Raw genomic sequence first — 25,052 nt, forward strand, 5'->3', positions numbered from 1 at the left:
ACAGCCAATTCTCTCACACCAGAAGCGTCTTACAGTTTCTCAAGTCACTCCTGACACGGAAAAAAAATATATTACCAGTAGCCAGATTTTGTTCAACAGAAAGGAAGAAACATTTAAAATGAACAAAATCTGGCTACCAATATTAAAAAACAAAAATCAGGACAGTAAAGAAAGAACACCATTCAGAAAACACAGAAATTCCAGACATGGATCAATTAGGGCCAGCTAACACCTCCCAAAAAAGGATGCTCCCAAGGAGGAAGCAGCCTGACCTTGAAGCTGCAACGCTATTTAATGCTAATCAAGCTGGCTAATTGCAACATTCAAGCAGTTGAATCCAGGCAGTTGAGAGGTTTTTTTCTCCCACCCTGGACATTCCACTGATACATAAACCCTACTTGCCTAGTTTCCAACACCTCACAACCTCTGAGGATGCTTGCCATGGATGTGGAAGAAACGTCAGGAGAGAATGCTTCTGGGACACAGCCATATAGCCTGGAAAACTCACAGCAACCCAGTGATTCCAGCGATGAAAGCCTTCAACAACACAATCTGTTCTTGGTTTGAAAGTGGTTTTTCCTGTTTCATTGTGTGGCACTTACTTTGGAAGTCATTATCCTTCAGAAACTTTGCTTTTGTGGCTGCCACAAACTAGGTTGAATTGGTTGAGACTCTGAAAAACTCACTGAAAAACTATAACAAAATGTGCTGCAGGATATCCTGCAAAAAACAAAGTTTTGGCAGTTTAATAAACTTTTCCCAGGTTTTTATGATTAAACCATTCAGAAATGACGTTTATAACCCAGGAACAAAAATTGTGTTACATAGTGTTACCTGAGATGAGATTTGTAGGAGCTTTTTTACATTGTGCATGTAAAATATTCACATAGTGATTATGGGTAATTTTTAAAGGGTTTTTAGTATTATTCTTTATATGAGCTTTCTCCAATCAGCAATACAGTAGAGTCTCACTTATCCAACGTTCTGGATTATCCAACGCATTTTTGTAGTCAATGTTTTCAATGCATTGTGATATTTTGGTGCTAAATTCGTAAATACAATAATTACTACATAGCATTAATGTGTAATGAACTACTTTTTCTGTCAAATTTGTTGTATAACATGTTTTGGTGCTTAATTTGTAAAATCATAACCTATTTTGATGTTTAATAGGCTTTTTCTTATTCTCTCCTTATTATCCAACATATTTGCTTATCCAATGTTCTGCCGGCCCATTTATGTTGGATAAGTGATACTGTACTGTATATAAATTTATTACGGTCAACAGATCAGATAACTTTGTGGTTTTTTCTACATTATAGCTGAATTCTCAATTTACTTCTGACACAATACTTAAATAAATATCATATCAGATAAAACAAGTAGAACCAAAACATAATATTAATGACAGGATTATATAAGAATAAATATTATGAAATACAGGTAAAAATTCCCTTGAGTTTATGATGTCATTTTTTGCCAACAAGTGAGCGCTGTGACATAAATCTGGCCACTTTAACTGTTACCTTTGGATTCTGATCTCCCAGCAAATGGTGTATGTAAAATTCATCAGTTCTTCCAGGAAGGCTTTGTAGAATTGGGTGGATAAATGTATGTCAGAAGCCACTGTAGAAGGAACAGTATAACAATACATGTCTTATCGTCTCCACTGAGCCAACACCACAGCGACATAAGCGTGCATCATAGGGGACATTGTTACACCTCTCCTCTAATAAGGCTCAAGGTAATACATTAAATTTTGCAAGAGTGAATGCTTTTCTGTATTTTGGAAGGGTTAAAATATTAAAATGACTTGCTAGCATAAAAGAGTGACCATTGTCTCTGAATTCAGGATATATAGTAGCTGCACTTACATGGTACTGTAATTCATTATCTGTGATTCGCTGATATATTTCCTTTTTTGCTTTCATATATCCCATTGCCAAAATAGTGGTTCATGAGAAACCCAGTTTACCTAGTTTCTCATCCAGTGTCTTTTTCCATTTAGAATGGAACCCGTCAGTTAATACTAAGGGAGTCAATCCCACAGGGATAAAAAAACATTTGTAACCAGAAATTTAATTTAAGGATCCATGTCCAGAACTCAATTGACATTTGGCCTGTTTCTAATCATAAAAGTGTATTTGACACACATCTAGGAAGGCCAAGGATAGAATATGAGTTTTTTTGAACTCAGATTGGACCTATACATGCATATGTCAAGCCAATATCAAGGGCAGCAAAGCCAGACACCTTTGCAGATCTACATGTAAATTACTCCTATTAACCTCAGTGGGGTTTACTTCTAGGAAGGGTGTATCCTAATGGTACACAGGTCCTATCTAATCTTGGAAGCTAAGCCAAGTCAGCCCTAATTGGTACTTGAATAAAAGACCGACAACAAATGCCACTTGCTGTAGGCTATATTATAGAAGAAAGAATTTGCAAAATGATCTCTTGAGTATTCCTTGCCAAAGAAAAACTACAAAATGCATAAGTTGTTGGGACTTATACACAAAATACACACACCAGTGGATATTTCTGCAACTGGAAGTACGGTCCATTGAATTAAATAGGACTGACTTCTGAGTCAACGTGTATAAGATTCTAATGCACATTTAACAAATCATTTTGATCTTCAATGGCTCATCCTAGGGTCAGATACAAAAGAGTACATCATTCATGCACCCTTCACAGTTGTATAAAAGAGGAAATAACAGTTATACCTGCTGAAATTTCCTTTACTATAGTGCTATTAAAGGTGCAGGACAGCTCTTCTTCATTTGCTCAGCCTTGCTTCCCCTCTCTATTGGTGGCACAGATACACACTTCGTCACCTTGCAGGCTGTCATCCCGCCTCAGGCTTTTTGAAGAAGAATTTCACATCGCTAATAGAAAAGAATTCTTTTAGCCAGATCTAACCAGATTTCAAAGAAACTCTTTCACCATAATAAAAGGGATAGGAGAAGGAGACGGGGGCACTGTTATTCCAAACCTCTACAAGGGATTTAAAGACTTGATGGAACTTTTAGGCCCCTTCCACAGATCTGTATTAAATCCACATTGAACTGGATTATATGGTGGTGTGGACTCAGATAACCCAGTTCAAAGCAGATATTGTGGATTATCTACCTTGATATTCAGGGTTATATGGCTGTGTGGAAGGGCCCTCAGTTAAGCAAAAATTGAGATCAGACTTTAATGTTCAGAGAAAATAAGTGATCGTTCAAGAGTCTAGAAAGGACCTTAGCAAAACCTCAGAAAACCTTTGTTATTGTTTCAGATTTGTGTCATATTATCAATATGAAGTCAGCATTTGGAAGTATTCAGAAAATATGATTCTATGGAATTAAATTCATCACATTGTAAATTTAGTATTCCACTCTTTTAATCTTTATTATTGTAGCTTTGGAGTCACATTTCTGAGCTTACCTGAAACATTTTTTCTCTCTGATTTTTAGATATTCTGAAGATTGGTCAGGGCCTTTTTAAAAATAATGTGGACGAAGAATGCTTCTTACTTGTAAATTGATTGTCAAATTCTTTGCCATATGGTGATAGATTGAAATCTTTCCCAAATAATACCAGAATGTGTTGATTGCTGACTAGAACTGCTAAAGTTTGTGTAATCATGTGTATGTGTGTGTGTTTTAAATGATATTTGGGTAAGGTAGGGTGGAGACAATGGGTTCTCCCTTTTCAATTTCGTATCACACATAGCTTCTGAAACTACTTGAGCTTCCCCAAAGCTTTCACTGCTTAAGAAAACAGGGCTATGGCTATGTTGGCTGAGGAAGTTCCATGGACTGTGTCCAAAGTAAACCATTTAGCAGAATGAGGTGGGACAGAAGTAAATATGTGAATGATTTTATTACAGGATCAGGTTTGCATCAGAGAAGTCACCATTTCAGATATCCTGTTTCCAAACTGCATTTTATGTGTCTTCAAGTCATGTATTGACTGATTGTAATCCCATTAGTTTCATAGAGTTTTCTTAGGCAAAGAATACTCAGGGGTGATTTGGTCAGTTCCATTCTCTTGAGCAAGCATCCTTAATATGCGGCCCCCCAGCTATTTGGGCCTCCAGTTCCCAGAAGCCCTAGCCAGCTTGTCCTGTGGTCAGGAATTCTGGGAGTTGGAGTCCCAGAAAGCTGGAGGGCTGCGGTTTGCCACCAGGTTTACTGTTGCCAATTTTTTCATGACCCCAACACTGCTAAGGGGACCCTGTTTGGGTTTGTGACCCACAGTTTAAGAAGCAGTGCTGTAGACTAGTATATTTCAGAGGAAGGAACTGGTGTATCATATAATCTTATTTTTCACAAAACAAATAAAACACTGCAAACTATGCCATATCTTAAGCAACTATTTGTAAACAAGTCAGAGCAAAAAAATGTGAGAGCTGCTATTCTGTATTGACTTTATTGGACTATAAGCTACTTTTATTCAAGACTAAATACAAACAGAATTGTGCATGGTAACATATTATATTAACAGCATTATAAGCATCAGTATATAATTACAATATTACTTGTAGGTTAAAAAGGGATGACATGGGCTATTTGTCTTAACCACAAAATACTGTTTTTAATGAGAGTTAGTATTCGTCTTACAGAAAAATTCTCATTTCCTCCTTTCATCTATATATTTAGATGCAGAATGCAACAGTGGGTATATTATATTTGCATAGCAAACATCTGCTTTGAAACAGATGCTGCAAAATTAGTCACTGTTTTATACCAGTTATTCATAGGGAGTGATATTTAATGTTTTCAAAGGAAGTTTGTAAGAAGAAGGATAATGGCAGACAAGCTGTTCGAAAGGCCATTTATTCCTCCCTAGCAATTATTACCTTCCAGTATGCATGATATAGTTGTTCTGCGTGCCAAGGAATTCCAGATTTACTTTCTTGGGGCCTGACTGATATCACTGTGTCCTTCAAAGAGCAATGGGAAACCCTGTGTCAACCGAAGAAAATAATTCACTTTCTGATAGTTTATTGGATTGGGAGTGAGGCGACCTTTTGGTGGGTGCGGCGAGAAGCAAAAGGGTGGGACCAAAATACCATAATAGTTTTAAATTGTTCTGCTACTTAGTAATTTTATATTGTTTTAAAGTAATTATGCTTCCGTGCGGTGGCTTGTCTAACTGTGTTTCAGTACTTTTACAGGTAATTTGTATTTAATGTATTATGTTTTAATTCATGCATGAATGGCCTTGGATCCTTATAAGAAGGAAGGCTGGAAATTAATTAATTAATTAATTGGCATAAATAAATAAAAATCTTGGGAGAGACACTTCAATGTCTTAGAGAATGGAAGGAAATATACAAAGGTTTGGTTCGGTATGGTGATATGGACTAAGGTCTTGATGGCGAACCTATGACACGTGTGTCAGCACTGACACGCGGAGCCATTTTTGATGACACGCAGCCGCATGCAGCTGCATAGAGAAGTATGGGGCCACATTCCAAGAAGGACATTTCATCCTCGGCTCCTGCATGGCCAGGTGCAGTAGCCGAGGATAAAACATTTGTTTCAGTGTAGTGTAGACACTCTGTGCCAGAGGTCTATAAGGAAAAAAACAACAGAACTCCGGCACAGAGCGTCTAGTTAAGTAAAGGTTAAGTAAAGGAAGTGGTAGGAGCAGTAGCCGACCCTTTCAAGAAACATGGACAGAGATGTATGGCATTATAGAAAAATTAGCAGATCATTTTGCGTTCTATGTACTGAAACGGTAGTAAGCAGAACGTGGAATATAAGTAAACATTTTGAAACTAAAGTGAAGATGAAAAAATTGAGGATGAAAGGAAGGAATACATTTCTAGGCAGCTACACCTTTATAAGAGCCAATCTAATTCCATCCTTAAATTTGTAAAAGGCTCTACAAATTTAACATCTGCAAGTCTGAGTATCGCTCACTCCATAGCTCAGCATGGAAAAGCACTCAGTGAAGGAGAATTTATTAAAGAAACTCTCCTAAGATGTGCACCAGCTCTGTTTCACGATATGCAGGATAAAGATGCAATTATTAAGAGAATATCTGAGTTACCACTCAGTAGAAATATCATTTTAAAAAAAAGGCCCGGGGTGTGGCGCAAGCTGGTGAGCAGCCAGCTGCAGTCAGCTGAGACCAATCACTCTGACCAAAAGGTCATGAGTTCGAGGCGAGCTTGGAGCCTGCATTTGTCTTTGTCTTTGTTCTATGTCAAGGCATTGAATGTTTGCCTTATATGTGTAATGTGATCTGCCCTGAGTCCCCTTCGGGATGAGAAGGGCGGAATATAAATACTGTAAATAAATAAATAAATAAATAAATGACCAAATAATGAGACTGAACACAAACGTACAACATTAATTAAAGAGAGGCATAAGTAATTGTATATATATTTCTCTATTTCTTGATGAAACTACTGATGTCACATCACATGCTCAGTTGGCCATTATTGGTTGATATTCTGATGGTCTCACAATGAGATAAGAGTTGACAAAGTTAGTATCAGTGCCAACAAGTTCATCAGGAAGAGAAGTATGTAAGGTTGTTTTACAAACATTCAATGACCTAAGCATTGATATCTCTAAAGTTGTGTCATTGACAACAGATGAGGCACCAAACATGGTGGGGAAAAGGTCAGATTTGTCAAATTGTTTACAGAAGCTATTGAACATCCGATTGTGTCTTTTCATTGTATTATCCATCAGGAGGCTTTATGTGCCAAGGCAGGATTCATCAACTCAAATTACTTAATGCCAGTTGTTACAAAAATAGTTAATTTAATAGCTGCTTGCCCCCTTCACAAGCGAGAATTTTCTGCACTTTTACTGGAGGTTGATTTTTGGATTCTTGGGAATCTCAGCACATGGTACTTTCCCCTTCCTATTTATATGTAGAAAATTAGCAGCAGAGCCACAAAGCATTATAACTTCAGGGATTATTTGATTATCTGTTTTGAGCTGGATTATATGGTAGTGTAGACTCATATAATCCAGCTCAAGGCAGATAATGTGGATTGATAATCTGCTTTGATAATCTGAATTATATGGCAATATAGAAGGGGCCTGAAAGATATGTTCTTCGAAAGAGATTTAATGACCTATAAGAAAACGGTTTGTATTGTCACTGTATCCATTAAATTGGTACATTTAGAAAGTACTGTAATGTTCTTTTCCTTTTAATATATTTCTGAGGGCTATGAAAAGCATACCCGTGTTTTTCAGGACACATGATAAATTGTGTTGCCTCCTCTCAGGATCCCATTTTATGACAAAATCAGGCAGCACTGTGCTCTCAATGAAAAAACTGTTGAGCACAAGAACACCTTGTATATGTGTACTTGAACACTACTAGTAAAATGATTAATCTTGATAAAGTAATCAGATTTAATTTACATCTAGTGTACTTGCTTGCAAACAAACTGGATAATAGATTTATCCAAGAAATAAAGTTGGGAGTACACTAGAAAGCTGATATATGCCAGGCCACTGAGTTCTTTCTCCCACCTTGGACCTTACACAGCTATATAAACCTCCCTTGCCTAGTTTTCGACATACCTCACAATCTCTGAGGATGCCTGCCATAGGTGTGGGCGAAATGTCAGGAAAGAAAGCTTCTGGAACATGGCAACACAACCAGAAAGACTCACAGCAACCCAGTGATTCCAGCCATGAAAGCCTTCAACAAGTTCCAAAATTCCCATTCTATTTTAATGAGTATTTACGCATTTAAATATATGTTCATTTCATTTGTGTATAATCAGTGTGCAGCTTACTAGTGATGATAAACTTCCTTATTGCTTTGGTATGGAAAATAATTACACCAGACGAGGACCTATGTCCCAGATGTATGCCTCCTGTAGTAATGGTAATGCATAAATTAAGGGGTTCATCGACGTGAATTGGTGGATAGGAGTGCTTGACCCCTTCCCTTATCCAGTCAATATCATGCATATATTCTCTCTTTTGGAAACGACCAGTGAAACCATATTTCTAGTTTTCAAGACAGCTGGGCAAAAGCAGGAGAGAAAATAAGGGGAACTTGATGGGGTCACTAGCTAAGGAATCGATTAAATAATACTCATTCTTGCCCCTGATTCTCTTGCAAATGCTGTATTGTCGGAATTTTTAAGAACCATGTGTTTTTCTTGTAACATGTAGTTCTGCCCTCAGTACTATTCCTTTATTTGTCTTTACTTCAAGAGATTCCCGTATGAATTAGAAATCTAAATTTACCACATTGAGCAGAAATCTGTGTGTGCGTACATGCAAGTAAATGCATATCTACGAGTGGTCTATATAGAAGCAGAAGTGAAAGCTTGCAGGAAACTTATAAAACGTATTTCATTATTTCCTCTTCCTTATTTGCATTACTGCGAAAACCAAGCAAACCAATATTTGTGAAAGACGTGGTGTTCTAACCAGGTGATGTATATTAAAAATGAGATACTATTAAAAGCAAGGAGAGTTAAGTTAGTTATGACTTATTGAAGAGGTAGAAAAGCTCCAGGGGACTGGGCTACGCCAATACCTTAATGTGAAATTGTAAGTATCTCTGGTGTGAAAAAATACCTTTTAAAAATGTCTTGGTGAAAATTGTCAGAAATATTAAAAATTAACTAGGTATTTTTAATTACAAAAATATGAGTCAAGCACTGAAAGGCCTAAGCTGTAGTTCAATATAAGCAGGTGTGCCTGTAGCTTAGTAGGCCTCGGTCTGTGACTAGGCCTCAGTCTGTGAAAAGGCCTCAGTCTGTGAGAAGGCCTCGTGCTAATGCCACAACTCCTTGATACAGTTCCTCATGTTGTGGTGACCCCCAAACATAAAATTATTTTCATTGCTACTTAATAACTAATTTTGCTACTGTTATAAATTGATGTCAATATCTGATATGTAGGATGTATTTTCATTCACTGGACTAAATTTGGCACAAATGCCCAATATGCCCAAATTTGAATACTGGGGGGTGGGTGTGTGGGAGGGATTGATTTTGTCATTTGGGAGTTGTAGTTTCTTGGATTTATACAAGAAACTACAATCAAAGAGCATTCCGAACTCTTGTCACACTGAACTTTCATGACCAGCAGAAAATACTGGAAGGGTACCAGAGAGTCTTTGGCAACCCCTCTGACATCCCCTTGCGACCCCCCTCAAGGGTCCCAATCCCCAGGATGAGAAACTCTGGCCTAGTGTGAGAAGCTTCAGTGAGAGAATTTATTTATTTCTAGCAGTTATACCCCGCCCTTCTGACCCGAGGGGACAGGCCCAGGTTGAAGGCCTCATGTGTGAAGTTTCGGTGTGAAGGCTGCTGTGTGTGAAGCTCTTGTGTAAGTTCAGTGTGAGAGGAGGCTCTGTGAGAGTGAAGTTGTTTATCTGCATGAGAAAGAAGCCCAGCATGGAAACAAAGAAGTATAAAGAATTTTATTTGTGTTATGGAAACCTTGTTTTTGTAAATAGTGCAACCATGTTATTTTGCTACAAAGAAAAGCCTCCAAAGGAAGAGTTAACATTAGTTTGTGTGTTTTTGTTCTTTTTGTCACTTTTGGTTACTGGTGCAGGGTCACGCTGCTGCTAATAAGTTACTCTGCTATATGTTTATGGGGAGGGTCTTTTGTTAATAAGCTCACTTGTCCAACAAGGGTTATGGGCCCAGTATAGACCAGTTTAGCCCAGACATATATACCTGGTTTTAGAAGATAATATGAACCCTACAGGTGTGATTTTTTAAAAAAGAAGTGGTGTGGTAACTACATCTGAGGATCATCAGAACTAGAAAAATGGCCTTGGAGTATATAAAAATATTTCTTTTAACGAGAAAAAGGTAGAAAGAAAGTATAATATGAAAAAACCTCAGACTAAGCTGTGTGTTGCAGTTAATCTCAATTTTAAATGACTTTATTAAATTGTTTAAGATAAATACATTTAGATAGCTTTTGTATGTGTTAGAAATTGGCAATTCCAATTCCAAGTAAATGAAGGGAACCCTGAGGACAGGTGATGTGTGGGTGGGGGAAAATAAAGAAAACACCAAATAGATGCAACAATAAAAAAGAGAAACACCTTTTTGTAAATGACCAGTTCAAATCCCGAGTAGGAGTACTTTGTCCATTTCCTAGGAGTTTATTGCACATGATGAAAGGGCCAGGAAGGTTGAGAGTGATAGAAAGTACCAATTTTGGTACTGATCCTGCCCATTTATTCATTTCATCCTTGCTACTACTGACATACATCTCCTTGTACATACACACAAAGGTCTTGATCTTTTTTTTAAAAAAGTTACTATTATGACATTGTGTCGTCGAAGGCTTTCATGGCCGGGATCACAGGGTTGTTGTATGTCTTTCGGGCTGTGTGGCCATGTTCCAGAAGAAGAATGCTTCTGGAACATGGCCACACAGCCCGAAAGACATACAACAACCCTATTATGACATTATTTATCACCATCAGCATAATTTTTAATATAGTACCATCAGTATACAAACTTATTATAAACTCAATGGAGCTTACATTTGTGTAATGATTGGATGGTAGCTTCAGTCTTGTTCAAGTGGAAGTGTTTTGCTATGAATTCTTGGTCTCATCAATAACTTGACTGGTCCTTGGAGGAGCTGTGGCCATTTCTGTATTATAGACTGTTGTATGCAAATTTATGATTTATTTTATTTGTTTATTTCCAACACTTGTATCCCGCCCTTCTCACCCCGAAGGGGACTCATGGCAGCCTCACAGCCGGCAGCAATTTGATGCCCGACATACAAATTCCAAAAATAACAATAACAAATTATCTTGGACTGAATGCAAAGTGTCAACTTCTACAAAAAAACGTGATTCACTCATTAAATCTTCTCTTTTCTAGGCATTTGCTGTCAAGATTCAGTTGTGGGATCCCTCTGAATAACCATGGCAGAAGGCGGATTCGATCCCTGTGAATGTATTTGTTCACATGAGCATGCAATGAGGAGACTAATCAATCTGGTGAGGACAATTGAGGGGCATTTTCTGTGTTTTGAGTATTATATTATGTTTCTTTCAGATCCGAGTTTCACAAAATAAGGAATTTTGGTTTAGTCTTTCAAATTCCCATTCCATTCCATTTGCAAGGTGGCTGTCTAACTACATCTTTGAGCTGCTCTGCTGCAAAATCTCTTATAGTGCTATATATATTATTCATAGTGCATGGGTGTGCAGAGTTACGTGAGAAGCCTTCCTTCTGAGCATTGACAGTTATTCTCATTGTTTCCATAGAATCTCTGAAATGTGTGACCCTGTAGGTTTCTGAATGACAACGTCACAATTCCTATATATTACTATCCTGGCAAGAGCTGTTGAGAAGTGTAGTCCTAACAAAACCTGCAGAACCACATATTCTTCATTCCTGTGCCATAGCCTATTGAACCACCCACGTATCTACAAAACGTTTGTGTCCCTCTCCCATGGGCATTTCAGCACTGGGAGAGGGAGCACATAGTCTTTAAACTTGAGTTACAGAAGACCCATATGGAGCAGACAAGGTAATCGGGGAAACGCAACCAAAATAGCTAAAGAAGTAGTCCAGGAATACTTGGCTACTCCAAATGAATACAACTCTCCAGGGCCAGATGAACCTGGGGTATTGAAGGAATTAGCAGAGTATTGAAGGAATTAGAATAAGTAATTTTGGAACCACTGGCAATAATCTTTGAGAATTCTTAGCGAACAGGAGAAGTCCCAGCAGAATGGAGGAGAGCAAATGTCCCTATCTTCAAAAACAAAAAAAAATAGGACTCAAACAATTTCCATCAAGTCAGCCTGACATCAATATCAGAAAAGACTATGTAGCAAGTCTTTGAGACTGGTGGGACCAAACAACAGCCTTTTATCACTTAAAGCTCCCATCTTTAGTTTTGTGCATATAATATTGCAGTTATACCACATTCACCTATTCAATACATTTTCCTAAGCACATATGTTAGAAAATGTTATTTGAGAACTGAACAACCAGAAATTGCTGACTGCTAGAAATGCATTCACTGCATAATTCTTCATATCTATCTATCTGTATAAAAATGTTCTGACAATTTTTCCCTTAACTTAAACAGCGAAACTACTGGAGCAAATAACACCAAATTTGGCAACAAAAGATATAGTCATCTAGTCTGTGTTTTTACAACAAAAAACCATAAAAATATTACGTGGGAATGACAGAAAAACCCAAAAATGCAATAATGCATTCTGCGCACGTGCGGAGCAGCCATCCCCCCCCCCCAAAGAAAAAAAAAGGCACTCCGAGGCTGACGCAACACCAGGAAAAGGCGGCCATCTTACGCCTGCGCAGAGGAGGTGATGCCGCAGGGAGGGGTTTGAATTTCTCTCACCAACTGACTCCTCTTCCTCCCTCATGCCCGTGAGGATCTGCGGCAGGGCCAGGTTGAAGGAGTCATACTCGCCCAGGATGGGCAAGTCCTCCAGCGCCCAGGCCTGAAACGGAGGAGGAGGAGGCAGAGGAGAGAGAAAGACAATGACGGAGGAGGCAGCATTGCTGCTTGGCCCAGTTGATGGAGGCATACGAATCCTCAAGCACCCGGGCTGGAACGAGAGTATGGAGGAGGAGGAGCCAGAGGAGGGAGGAGGAAGATGACAGGGGGTGGTGGGTCTCCTGCTCTGTGCTGAGAGCTGGGCCGGCCAATGGAGCACTCACATGGGAGAACCTTTCCACGGCCAGGCCAGGCCAGGGCGTCGACTGCTTTCCTCCTCCCTCCCCTTGGCTGCTACTGGAGCCAGGCAGCAAGTGAGGCCTAGCTATGGAGTCAGTGCCCCTTGAGAAACTGCGCAAGGGGAAAAAAAATCTGTGCAAAAAGGCAAGAGCTGGCAGGTGAGCGGGTGGAGGGAGGGAAGGCAGAAGAGCCAGGAGGGAAGAACAAGCAGCTGATTTCCTTGAGATTCCCCTCACTTGCCAGACGCGCTCAGAAGGTCAGCACCATGGACCCACTCCTCCTGTCAGCTGGGAGCTTTTCATCCCTGAGGGAAGGCTGTGCCAATGGGGAGCGTGAGCAGAGACCTCCCCGCCCATCGGCGCTTTCAACATAATTAGAATAATAAATATAATAATATATATAAACTGTGGTATGATAATACAGGACAATATAAACTCTAATATCAGGACAGTAAATAAAAAGCAACACTCTGAAAACAGGGAAATTCCAGAAAGAAAACAAACACAGCCAGTTAACACCTCCCAATAAAGGAATCACCCAGGGAGGAATCAGCCAGGTTTTGAAACTACAAGGCCAATAAAGGCTAATCAGGGTGACTAATTACAGCGTTCATTCTTCCCTCCAACAGACAAGAGCTCATCCTCCCACGCTAGATATTATTCCACAGGTATATAAACCACACTTACCTGCCTGTTTCTTACCTAGGTAAATCCATTGACAATGAAAAAAACCTGGCCCCCACCATAAAACATATCTAAAACCAGAACACTAATGTTTTATCTGATTTGTGCTGTCGTGTCTGGGCATGGCCCCATGTAAGCCGCCCCGAGTCCCTCCGGGGAGATGGGGCGGGATATAAGAATAAAATTATTATTATTATTATTATAACACTAAATACAGAACTACAATCTGAAAACGGGAATTCCAGACAAGAAACAATCAGCCAAGCTAACACCACCCAACAAAAGATTCCCCCAGGGAATTATCCGCCAGGCTTTTAGGCTACAAGGCCATTAAATCCTACTCAACCTGGCCACTTACTATGCCACAACATACCGACACATCCAAGGTATGACCTCCAATAAAAAAAACAAAAACAAAAACCTAAACAAATACACAGCAATGAATAGCCTTGCAGCTTCAGAGCCTTCCTACTTCTCATTACTTTATTTTCCATGCCACAGCAATACGTGGCCGGGCAAAGCTAGTTTTTATTATAAATCACAAGAGTAGGAAGTAGAGTATCCTAGGCTATAAAGCATTTAGGTAGGTAATAGAGTTATGGATAGCACGAAACTATCTCTGATCTGCCCATTTATTATATAACCCAGGAAATATTTTACAGCGATCACACTATCATTTCCCTATTTCCTTTCTTCATATTTCATTTCTCATGTCTGAAGTGCAAAAAGGTAATGTGTCCGGGTGTCATTTGTCTATGTACAGTAGAGTCTCACTTATCCAACACTCGCTTATCCAAAGTTCTGGATTATCCAAGGCATTTTTGTAGTCAAGGTTTTCAATACATCATGATATTTTGGTGCTATATTCATAAATACAGTAATTAAGGAAAAATAGGCTTTTCCTTAATCCCTCCTTATTATCCAACTTATTCACTTATCCAACATTCTGCCGGCCTGTTTATGTTGGATAAGTGAGAATCTACTGTAAATAGAAATAAAATTTAAATATTTATTAAAAACAATGTTGACTTTAAGATTTTCTTGTAAGTAGCATTTTAATGGTAACTTTTACTAGCAGATGAAACCTTTCTTTAAAAAATTCCTCTAAGCCCTTGAAAAATAACTTGTAAATATCAACATATATCTATCTAGTTTCTAATAATGTCCTGCGAAGTAGATGTGTTAATCTGCTGCTACAAAAACAAAACAAAGTACTTTAAAGATGAATAAATCATATTATAGAGTAGCTTTCATGGACTACAACATTCTGTGTCTGATGCATGATGTGTAACCTCATCTGAAAAACAATTTGAGAAATTGATTGGGTAAGTAAATGGATGTAGGACTATAATCACTAGGTGAGAAAGAAATGAAACACAAAAGTATGGGCAGTGATAATTACCTTAAATGGTAGCCATTAACAAACAACTTTTAACATGAACATCTTTGTATAGGTGAGAAGATTTAACACATATAATATAATAAGAAGATTTGCATAAATTCAAGCCACAGGAGACAAGATGTGAATCTCTATGAATTTTTATTCAGTTCAGTTTTTCTTGGTGTCTTGACTTTTTAATGGTTGATTATCTGAAGTTAATCTAATTTGAGACATTCAAAAGACTGTCCAACAAACTTCAGACATGATCAAGTTTCATCTTCCTAACCAACATTTTTCTTCATTTCAGTTACGACAGTCGCAATCGTATTGCACAGACACTGAATGTCTTCAAGAATGTGAGTATCGCAGGATAATGGCCATTAAGTAATCAAATCTTGTCTTTTTAAGTTACACACAAACCTTTTGCGTATGCATGTACCTCCTGCACTCTTCTGTTTTCCACCAAAGAAAAGAGAGTTGGAGAATCAGTATGTGATTCAGAAACATGTGTTAAGAAATATCAAGGTTCCATCAGGGGTGCAAATGTTTGCAACCAATTAGTTCAAGTGTCCCCAAACTAAGGCCTGCAGGCAGGACCCAAGTGATACCCTCCTTGATAGGACATCTTTTCAAATATTTAAACATGACTATCATATCCCCTCCAAGCTAAAAAGTGTTGGTTAGTTTATTTTGTGTCAAAAAGCATTGCATAAATATATAGGTTTAAAACTGATAAAATAACACAATCACAAGCTGCTAAATAGTTTTAGATCAAAAACGGGCAACAGCGACTGCATTGTCTGTAGCTTTAAACAGTTCTTCCTCTGTACATGAGACAGGGCATTGTGGGCAAGCATACAGATACTGAGTTGTTTGTTCTGTTCCACAGTCACACAAAGTGAAGGAATCCTCTAGGTAGTGCCATTTTGCCAGGTTGTCTTTTGATCTGCCAACTCCACTTCTGAGTCTGTTCAGGGACTTCCAAATTGCCCATTCTTGGTTTGGCCCTGGAGGAAGACCCTCGTGGAATTGCATGATTTTGCTGCCCACAGGGATATTCTTGCTGTCGGTGGAGGAACATTTAGAGGACTAGTGGTTCTCATGAAACTTTTCCTTGATTTAAGTCTACTGGGAGGAGGCTGATAGCCATACAGTGGGTGGCTTTCACAGTGTTCAACCTTATTTCTCTTGCAATTGGCAGCAACTTCCCGCCGCACATTGGGGGGGGGGGGGGGGCGCAATGCCAGCTAGCTTATAGAGTCTATCAATAGGTGTAGGTTTAAGACATCGTGTGATTACTCTACATGTCTAATTCAGTGCTATATTCACCGGCTTTACATGGGCAGATTTACGTGGCAGGCATACTCAATAGTTGAGTAAGATAAGGCCAGGGCTGGTCTTATTAATTTTGGGTCAGCACCCCATGCACTATTAGTACATTTCTGCAGGATGTTATTGCGTGTAGCTACGTTGTGCTTGGTGTTTGCACAGTGATTCATAAATGCTAGCATTAGGTCTAAGGTGATGCCGAGATATTTAGGGTGGGAACAGTGTTCAAGCTCTTGACCTTCCCAGGAAAACAATACCAAAAGTGTTGATAATTTGCGCTAAAGAAAATGAAGAACATCAATGATTTTCCTTTGATATTTGATATTGATATTGGCATTGGCATTGATATTCTAATTGGGGATACACACACCTGAGTTTACTAATAAAGCCTGGTGTTTCTGAATCCCCATTATGTGACTGTTTTACATCTTTTTGCCACTTTTGAAAAGGGGCTTGTATATCAGATTGTCAATGATAAATCAATAAAGAATCTTATGGTATTCTTCCTTGTGTTTCTGTTGTTTTCAAATACTGGCTGCTTCCTGTCTGGGGACATCCTTTGTTGGGAGGTATTGGCTGACTCTGATTGTTTCCTATCTGGAATCCCCCCAGGCAAGAAGCAGCTAGGCTTTGAAGCTGCAAGGCTATGCAATGCCAATCAAGGTGGCCAATTGTAACATTCACACTTGCTTCAAACAGACAAGAGTTCTTTCTCCCACCCTGGGCATTCTACAGATATGTAAACCCTACTCGCCTAGTTACCAACAGACCTCACAACCTTTGAGGATGCATGCCATAGATGTGGGCGAAATGTCAGGGGAGAACGCTTCTGGAACATGGCCATACAGCCCGGAAAACTCACAGCAACCCAGTCTAGTATTAACTTTGACTGGCAGCTACTCTTTGATTTTTCAGGAAGAATTTTTCCCCCTAAATCAACCTGGAAATCCATGATATTACCTGGGATTCTTCTGTCCAAGGAGGCTTTTTGATCTAATGAGTACATTTTATTTTAGGTTCCTAATCCCAATCTTAGGACCTTATCCCATTTGGCGCAGAAAGTAGAGGGAATCGTTTCCCTCCACTTTCTGTCGAGTTTTTATGCAATGTTTCATGCCTTTTTGTTTTTAAGAAAAACAGATAATTTGTTAAACCCATCACACGTGATGGACTTCGTTTATTTCTAGACAAATTCTCAGTTTCCTGAGCTATCACATGGTAAAGTATATACTCTGACCATGCCACTTTTTAAAAAAAAATTAAAAAGGAAACCTCCCAATTGCAAATGTCTGAAATCAAAATTAAAGTCGTATGAAATCTTACTTACTGCTTCATAGACTTTGAAGAAAAACACCCCCAGTATTTTTTTAAAGGGAGGAAAGAAAAAGTAAGATGCTATGTTCAAATTGGAAAATCCCTGATCTGCAAAAAGGAAAAAATATAGGTACAGCGAAGTAGGGTTTTTTTGTGTGTCAGGAACAACTTGAGAAACTGCAAGTCACTTCTGGTATGAGAGAATTGGCCATCTGCAAGGACATTGCCCAGGGGACGCTCGAATGTTTTTACTAGCCTTATGGGAGGCTTCTGTCATGTCTTTGCATGGGGAGCTGGAGCTGACAGAAGGAGCTTACCGGCTCTCCCCGAATGCAAACCGTCAACCTGTCAGCAGTCATGCCAGCACAATGGTTTAACCATTGCGCCACCAAAGTACTGATATATCAAAACTGAACATTTCCTTTAAAAAAATTAAAAATTACTGTTAAAAGTTGCATGCAAGATGATCTATAGTAACAAAAAGCATCAAGGTACATTTCAAGACCGCTCACAAGCCCACCCACACTTTCACGTCACTAAAACAGTCTAAAACAGAGAAATCCAACAGTTCCCATCCCATCTTAAAATAAGTGCCTTTAGCCATTTCTATGCAAATGGGGCACTCTGGAGTTGATTGTTCCCCAACTTTAGAAACCTCTATTTCCCCACATTAAACACATTTTAAAGATGGAATCCTATGGGCAACCGGTGAAAGTACTCTTATGTCATTTGACAGGTTCAGTGGGACTCCGCCTGTAACATGACTTTAACGTGCGTAGAAATGGGGGAAAGTCAGTGTATTATGAGGTCCCTAATTAGCCCTATCTTGAGACTACAAATAACATCTTTAGAATGCAAACTTGCAACACTGATATCTTACCTGTAATGTTCTTTTGAATCAAAGCAGAACCCTACTTGGCAGTTTGAAAATGCTGTTTTTTTCTCTTACTCACTATGTGCTAGTATTTTAGTTTCTCTTCACGGGCTTCCTGATAGCTCAATGAAGAATTGAGCTTAACATTTGGAATTCAGTACTGGTGATTGATTTTATTTCTAAGTAGATCCATTGGATCCCAATTGCAGGCTGATACTATTTTTGAAAAGTCAGTATAAGATCTGGGACAAGTCGAACTAATTGACTGCATATAGCATCCAAAGCCCCTCTTTTGCAGCCAGATAATTAAAAAAAAATCCAGAGAACAAACAGGAATATCAGATGAGAAGACCAAATATTTCGACAGGACGAGAAGTTTCTTATTAAGGATTTAAAAAGAACTGGTGGAGATTTATCCTTCTCCTGGCCCCAAGCTTTTGGTTCCCAAATAACTTGCTACATGTCTCTGACCCTGCATTTTTATATACAGTACTTTTGCTTCCAGTTTGAGATCCAGCTGTTCTTGCTAAATACACACGTCTTAGTTAAATATTGTGCAATAATGACTGTAATTTTGGGTGGAGATTGGTTTAGGAAGCAGAAGGGTTGTGGCCCAACTGAAGTCAGAATGACGTCTGTTGTTCTCTTGCTAGAAACAAACGAGTCAGTCATTAAATTTCTGGCCCAAAAAGTCTCTGTGGATGTTTAAGTGATTGGGGGTTGTTTGTTTCTGTCTCCTGACAACCTGAAGCAGCAGTATTAGGGAAAATATGAAATACACTCATTTGCTTCATGATAATCATGCAGTAGTAGTTCCTAAAAATTTCTAGTACTGTAATTTCAAAATGCGTATCTATAAAGATTAGAAATGGGCAGTGCATGGACTTCCTCAGACAGGTGGAGAGAAAGCAGGGGAAAGTGGAGGAAACTGTCTTTCCCCATTCCCTACCGTCTTTTTTTCAACTTCTATGATGACCAGCCATTCCACATCCTTTCTGCATCTTTCCTCGTCGTCATCTCCTCACTTTCTCCTGATTTCTCCAGTTTCAAGATGGTTTTCAGGCTCTGTTTCCATGTGCTTAGGAAACAGAGTGACATGTAGTCCCACCAGAATTGCCCTTACGTTTTGTGAAGGCCTCCGTGGGATTCCATTTCCTAAACACATAGAAATAAAGCCCAAAGACCATCTGTTGAAGTCCTGTGACTGAGTGAGGATTCAAAGTCCAGAAAACCAAGGTTCAAATTTCTGCTTGACCATAAAATTGCACTCTCTCAGCCTCAGAGAAAGATGAATGTCAAACCCACTCTGAATAAATCTTGGCAAAAGAGCCCCATTAGCAGCTTTCCTTAGAATTGCCACAAATTGGAAACAACTTAAAGGCACATAGTCCTGAGCAGAGATGCAGGAGGTGGCTTCTTCTGAGGCGGAGTAATTCTGTTATGTATTTAGCAGTTGTATTTCTTTAAAGCACATGCCTCAAACAGAAACACAATAGAATTGCCTGAAGCTACATGAGAAACTGACTGAAAGTGGGCACGGTTCCAAAACCTTTAATACTTTTTCACAGAGAGCCAACTTGCGACCTTATCACAAAGGCCAGGCGACCAGGGTGAATCTGTTGCTCCTCACGCCACTTCACATATGGGAAGCATCACCTGAGTGGTGAGGATCTGTGCTGGCTCTACTGGAGCCAGCACAACACGAGCAGACATCTGTGTTGGGAGGTAAGCATTGTACAACGCTTCCACATCACTTGTGGGAGGGGCCTCCACCGGAAGTCCAGCAACATCATGGGATGGGCAGTGTGCCCATCTGTCGCTGGACTGTCAGGGAAGTGTCCTAAGATGCTTCCCAAGCCCCATCTGATGAGGTGGTTGGTCTGGTTACCATAATTCAGAGGTGACTTGAAGGCACACCACCACCACCACCATTATTATTATTATTATTATTATTATTATTATTATTATTATTATTATTCACTGCTTGTTTTCTCTTAAGGAGACTTAAAGTGGTGAGCAGAGGTTAAAAACAATACAATATGCAATTTAAAACCTAAAGACAACAATAAACTTTCTGACTGTACATTTATGGTTCTCTGAAGTCACACTTCTGTGTACTAGTCATGCTGTGTAAAGCATCACACACATCGGTGGCACTATCTAAATAGTCGGAGTGATAACATTAAAATTATATAGCTGGAAGAGACCATTAGGGCCAGCCAACCTCCTGGATCTGTATGACATACAGTTTCTATGCTGGTATAATGCAGAAAGTGATAATCCTAAATGTGCATTACCAGGATCAAGTCCAGTGACCTAATCTTTATAAGATTAGTTCTGAGTAAACATGCATAGGAGTACTGTTTTGAGACTATGGCTAGAAAATTCATAGTTTAAATATTACTTTACTCAAGAATTTAACTAGGGACTTCATCAGACGGGCAAGGGGAAAATGGGGGAAAACAGAGGGAACCATTTTACCCCGTTCCCTACCATTTTTCTCTTGTCTGGCCATCCCATGTCCTTTCCCCGTCTTTCTTCCACTTTCTCAGTTATAGAGTTGGGTAACACCTGACTCTTGAAGACAGACTTCTGGCTCAGTTTCCATGGGCTCCGTTTCTGAAGTGCATGGAAATGAAGCTAGAAGTCTGCCTGATGAGATCCTAGGTGGTCTTGGACACACTGTTAGTACTTCAGCTTGTGTTTAAAACACAAGGCTAGAAATATTAATTTGCTTTACAGGTATTTGTAAAAAATGATTTAAGAAAATGCTTGCATTAAAAATAATTATTTCATTTCAAATTGTTAAATGTTTTCCAAAGCACTTTGTATTCTTTATAATTGTGCAATATGCCATATACATGCTTTACAGATTATTTATCATTCATTTTGGAAACGTGTAGTTCCTTCTTGAAGATCTTTATTTTCTATAACACATTTTAACAAGACTTGGAAACGAAGGCAGTTTACAAAATTAAAACAAATATGATATAAAATACAAATGTCGAAAAAAATATTTTAGAGGCTTTGGAATAGCTTCATGTGAATACATTTAGTGATGTATATGGTGGTTCAAAGTTCAATGTATAGTGTATAGTTTCTTAGGCTTAGAGGAAGGCAAAACACTTGCTGTAAAGGTTTCTAAGTGTGTAACACTTGCTTTAGGGGTTTTCAATGCTCCCCATTCTCTGCCATTTTCTTCTAAGCCCTTCCAAAGATGCACATTGTAAATACATTTCCCCAGTGAGGCTGAAGATACCTTTCACAGTTTTACAAATAGTCTTTTAATTAAAAGGCATGACAAACAGGATATGCCTGATTTGGGATGTGCAAATAATCAAGTAGTCTGCCCAAGTTGTTTTAATTTCAGATAGCTCTGCATACTGCCCTTGGAAAATGGAGCTTTGCAGGCTTCTCTTTATAACAACAACAACAACAACACACTTTATTTATATTCTGAGTTATTTCCCAGGAGGGACTCAGAGCGGATTATAGAATATGGCAATGACTTTTACACAGTGAACAACAACATACAATACACAGACAAAGGTAAAGGTCTTCCCTCTTTTCATCTCTGGTGTCTGGAGGTGATGCTCAATACCGGTCATGTTATGGTTGAGCCTTCTGGCTCTGATACTAGGAGACGAGGTCGTAAGACTCCTCGAGAGTCAGACTCTTTTGAGGAGCGCGAAAGGAAACGGCTCCGAGACTTATTTGCAGAACCAACAGACGAAGACTCCTTTGAGGGTTTTACCGAGGGAATGGAGGAAGAGATGGTTAGCTCAGAGGAGGATGATATGGAATGGACTCGTGTGAGAGAGGATTTGGGTGTCACTGGCAATGATAGCATGGGAGGCGACTGGCGGGTTGCAGGATCGGACCCGTGGACGGGCTGGAGGGATGGAACGGGATCCACAGCTGGGGATGCTATTGGGCGTAGTCAAAGGTGTTCTAGTTCTGATGAGGATGATGATGAGGAAGCACCTGGAATTAGGATAGCAGCTGACAGCGATGAGGAGTTATGAACTGGCATAAAATGGGGTCTAGAATCAATGGTTAATTGCGTTGGGCAAGGTAATCTGGACGAACGCTTGGGATCTTGTTGGGGAACTTCCTGAAGACGGGTGTGATTCGTTTGCTGGATACGTAAGTTACCAAGGACACTGGGCATAGACGGCGGGAGGAACTGTGTGGGCTTTTTCTGTGCAACTTGTGTTTAATCTTAATAGCTTGGACCTCCGTCGTCTTTTTGACGGACATTAATTGCCTACTCTGGATTGACGCTGGACTGACTGACTGACTACGACCTCGGACTATCCCTTCTGTGGCTATCGGTGGAACTTGTGAACTTAAGACGTCTGTACCTGGCTTTCGACCTTGGACCGGATTGGGACCCTGCTGACCGTTGCTACCCCGATTGATGTGCCTGGACCCGGATTTCGCTCGTTGCACGGCGGAGTAACAACCTGAGTTACTCAATTGTAGCTCTTGAGTAGAAGAGAGGAATCTGCTGCCAGTTATTTGTGTTATATTGAATCTCTCTTTATCAACTTTTGTTTGTTTAAATTGCCAGGTTGAAGTAAGCATTTTTGGTTTAACCCGGATTAAACTCCTGTTTAATCCGGTTTATCTTTTGAACCGTTTTTAAAACTAACAGAGTCTTTTTTGTATCTTTTCACATTGAAGGCAAGTGTTTGCCTAGTCCTTTGTTTCTTACAGGCATTTTTAGTTCTGTAACTTCAATAAACTGTGTTGAACTTTATTTGGTGGCGTTCTGTCTATGACAGGTCATGGCGAGGTGCTCTTGTTCCATTTTTTCATGCCGAGGAGCCTGTTGTCTGTAGACATCTCTGATTGTGTTGCCGGCATGTCTGCATATCTGCATGGGGTGCCCGTTTACCTTCCTGGTGAGACTGTACCTATTGATCTACTTGCATTGGATGCTTTCACACTTATAGATTTGCAAATGCTGGAGCTGACCGTTGGGAGCTCACCCTGTCTCGCAGCTTCGAACTACCAACCATCCGGTCGGTAGATTTCCTGAAGCTAGCGGTTTAACCCGCTGTGCTTTTGTTTAGTCTGTCAAGTTGCTTATCTGTTAACATTTCATATAGGTGTTTTGAGGAATTGTTTTAACAGCAACCCAGAGGTCTGACTTTTCCTTTTTGAATTTAATACTTGAAATCCTGCCATATTGGAGATCCAGGTGAGAAAAACAAGAGGTTTTTATTGGGGTATAAGAGAAATTATAATTTTATCAAATTTTCTTTCAAATAACATTGATAAATGCTTATCAGTAGTTCATGTTTCTGACTGTCCTTGCTTCTTTTTAACATCAGATAACAAACTCTTCCAGAAGCTAGCTTTTTTATGTTCTGTCTAAACGGAATTAGTTTTCTGTACAGCTACAAGATCAAATCGGATTAGTTGACAGGTTGGTCAGGTGAGTAGTTAATAATTGACAGCAAATTTTCATAGTGACTGCCATTACTGCCCCTTGGCCCAACTACAACAAGAACATTCCTGTTTTTGAGGCCATTTTGGCTATGGTGTTAATTTGAAATGCAAAGAAACCAGAAGTGCAAAGAAACCAGAATGGATGTCCAAAGAACTTCTAACTGGGCTAAGATTCATAAGAGACATGCACAAGAAGTGGAAAAGGGGAAAAGTCATCAAAGAAGAATTCAAACAAATAACCAACTCCTGTAGAGAAAAGATTCGCAAGGCTAAAGCGCAAAATGAGTTCACGCTTGCCAGGGACATAAAAAACAATAAAAAGGGCTTCTTTGCTTACGTTGGTAGAAAAAGGAAGAACAAGGAGGCGATAGGGTCTTTGTGAGGAGAAGATGGGGTGATGCTGACAGGGGATAGGGAAAAGGCAGAACTACTTAATGCTTTCTTTGTCTCAGTCTTCTCACAAAAAGAAAGCCGTCGTCATCCTCAGCAACATGGAATGGATGGATATGGGGAAATCCAACCCCAAATAAGGAAACAAGTCGTCCAGGAATACCTGGCCGCTCTAAATGAATTCAAGTCTCCAGGGCTTGATCAACTACATCCAAGAGTATTGAAGGAACTAGCGGAAGTTATTTCAGAACCACTGGCAATGATCTTTTAGAGTTCTTGGAGAACAGGAGAAGTCCCAGCAGATTGAAGGAGGGCAAATGTGGTCCCTATCTTCAAGAAGGTCAGCCTCACGTCAGTACCAGGCAAGATTCTGGGAAAGATAATTAAGATAATTAAGGAAGTGGTCTGCAATCACTTAGAAATGAATGGAGTCATCGCTAATAGTCAGCACGGATTTATCAAAAACAAGTAATGCCAGACAAATCTGATATCTTTTTAAAAATAGAAAGCTTGGTTGATGCAGGGAACGCAGTGGATATAGCGTATCTGGATTTCAGTAAGGCCTTCGGCAAGGTCCCCCATGACCTTCTGGCAGACAAACTGGGCAAATGTGGGCTAGTCAAAACTACAATTAGGTGGATCTGTAATTGGTTAAGCGAACGAACCCAAAGGGTGCTCACCAATACGTGTTCTTCATTCTGGAAAGAAGTGACAAGTGGAGTGCCGCAGGGTTCCATCCTGGGTTCAGTTCTGTTCAACATTTTTATTCATGACTTAGATGAAGGGTTAGAAGGCATGATCATCAAGTTTGCAGACGACACCAAATTGGGAGGGATAGCTAATGCTCCAGAAGACAGGAGCAGAATTCAAAATGATCTTAACAGATTAGAGAGATGGGCCAAAACTAACAAAATGAAATTCAGCAGGGACAAATGCAAGAT

At 39.5% G+C, this 25,052-nt stretch overlaps 1 protein-coding gene across 5 annotated transcripts in view; it reads left to right on the forward strand.

Moving 5' to 3' along the window:
• Window positions 1-1,530: 1,530 nt before the first annotated feature.
• Window positions 1,531-25,052, forward strand: part of smim14 (small integral membrane protein 14) — a 39,755-nt gene continuing 16,233 nt past the window's right edge. The window contains exons 1-3 of one of the 5 annotated variants that reach the window (XM_062981682.1): window positions 1,531-1,744; window positions 10,847-10,965; window positions 15,055-15,103. In XM_062981682.1, the coding sequence (XP_062837752.1) occupies window positions 10,891-10,965; window positions 15,055-15,103 (124 nt within the window). In that variant the 5' untranslated portion in view covers window positions 1,531-1,744; window positions 10,847-10,890. Of the gene's footprint in view, window positions 1,745-6,493; window positions 6,627-8,248; window positions 8,535-10,846; window positions 10,966-15,054; window positions 15,104-25,052 lie in introns of those variants that run through there. The other 4 variants (XM_062981684.1, XM_062981683.1, XM_008111616.3 and 1 more) reach the window with 4 other exon arrangements.

Source organism: Anolis carolinensis, chromosome 5 (genome assembly GCF_035594765.1).
Source record: "Anolis carolinensis isolate JA03-04 chromosome 5, rAnoCar3.1.pri, whole genome shotgun sequence".
NCBI lineage: Eukaryota > Metazoa > Chordata > Lepidosauria > Squamata > Dactyloidae > Anolis > Anolis carolinensis.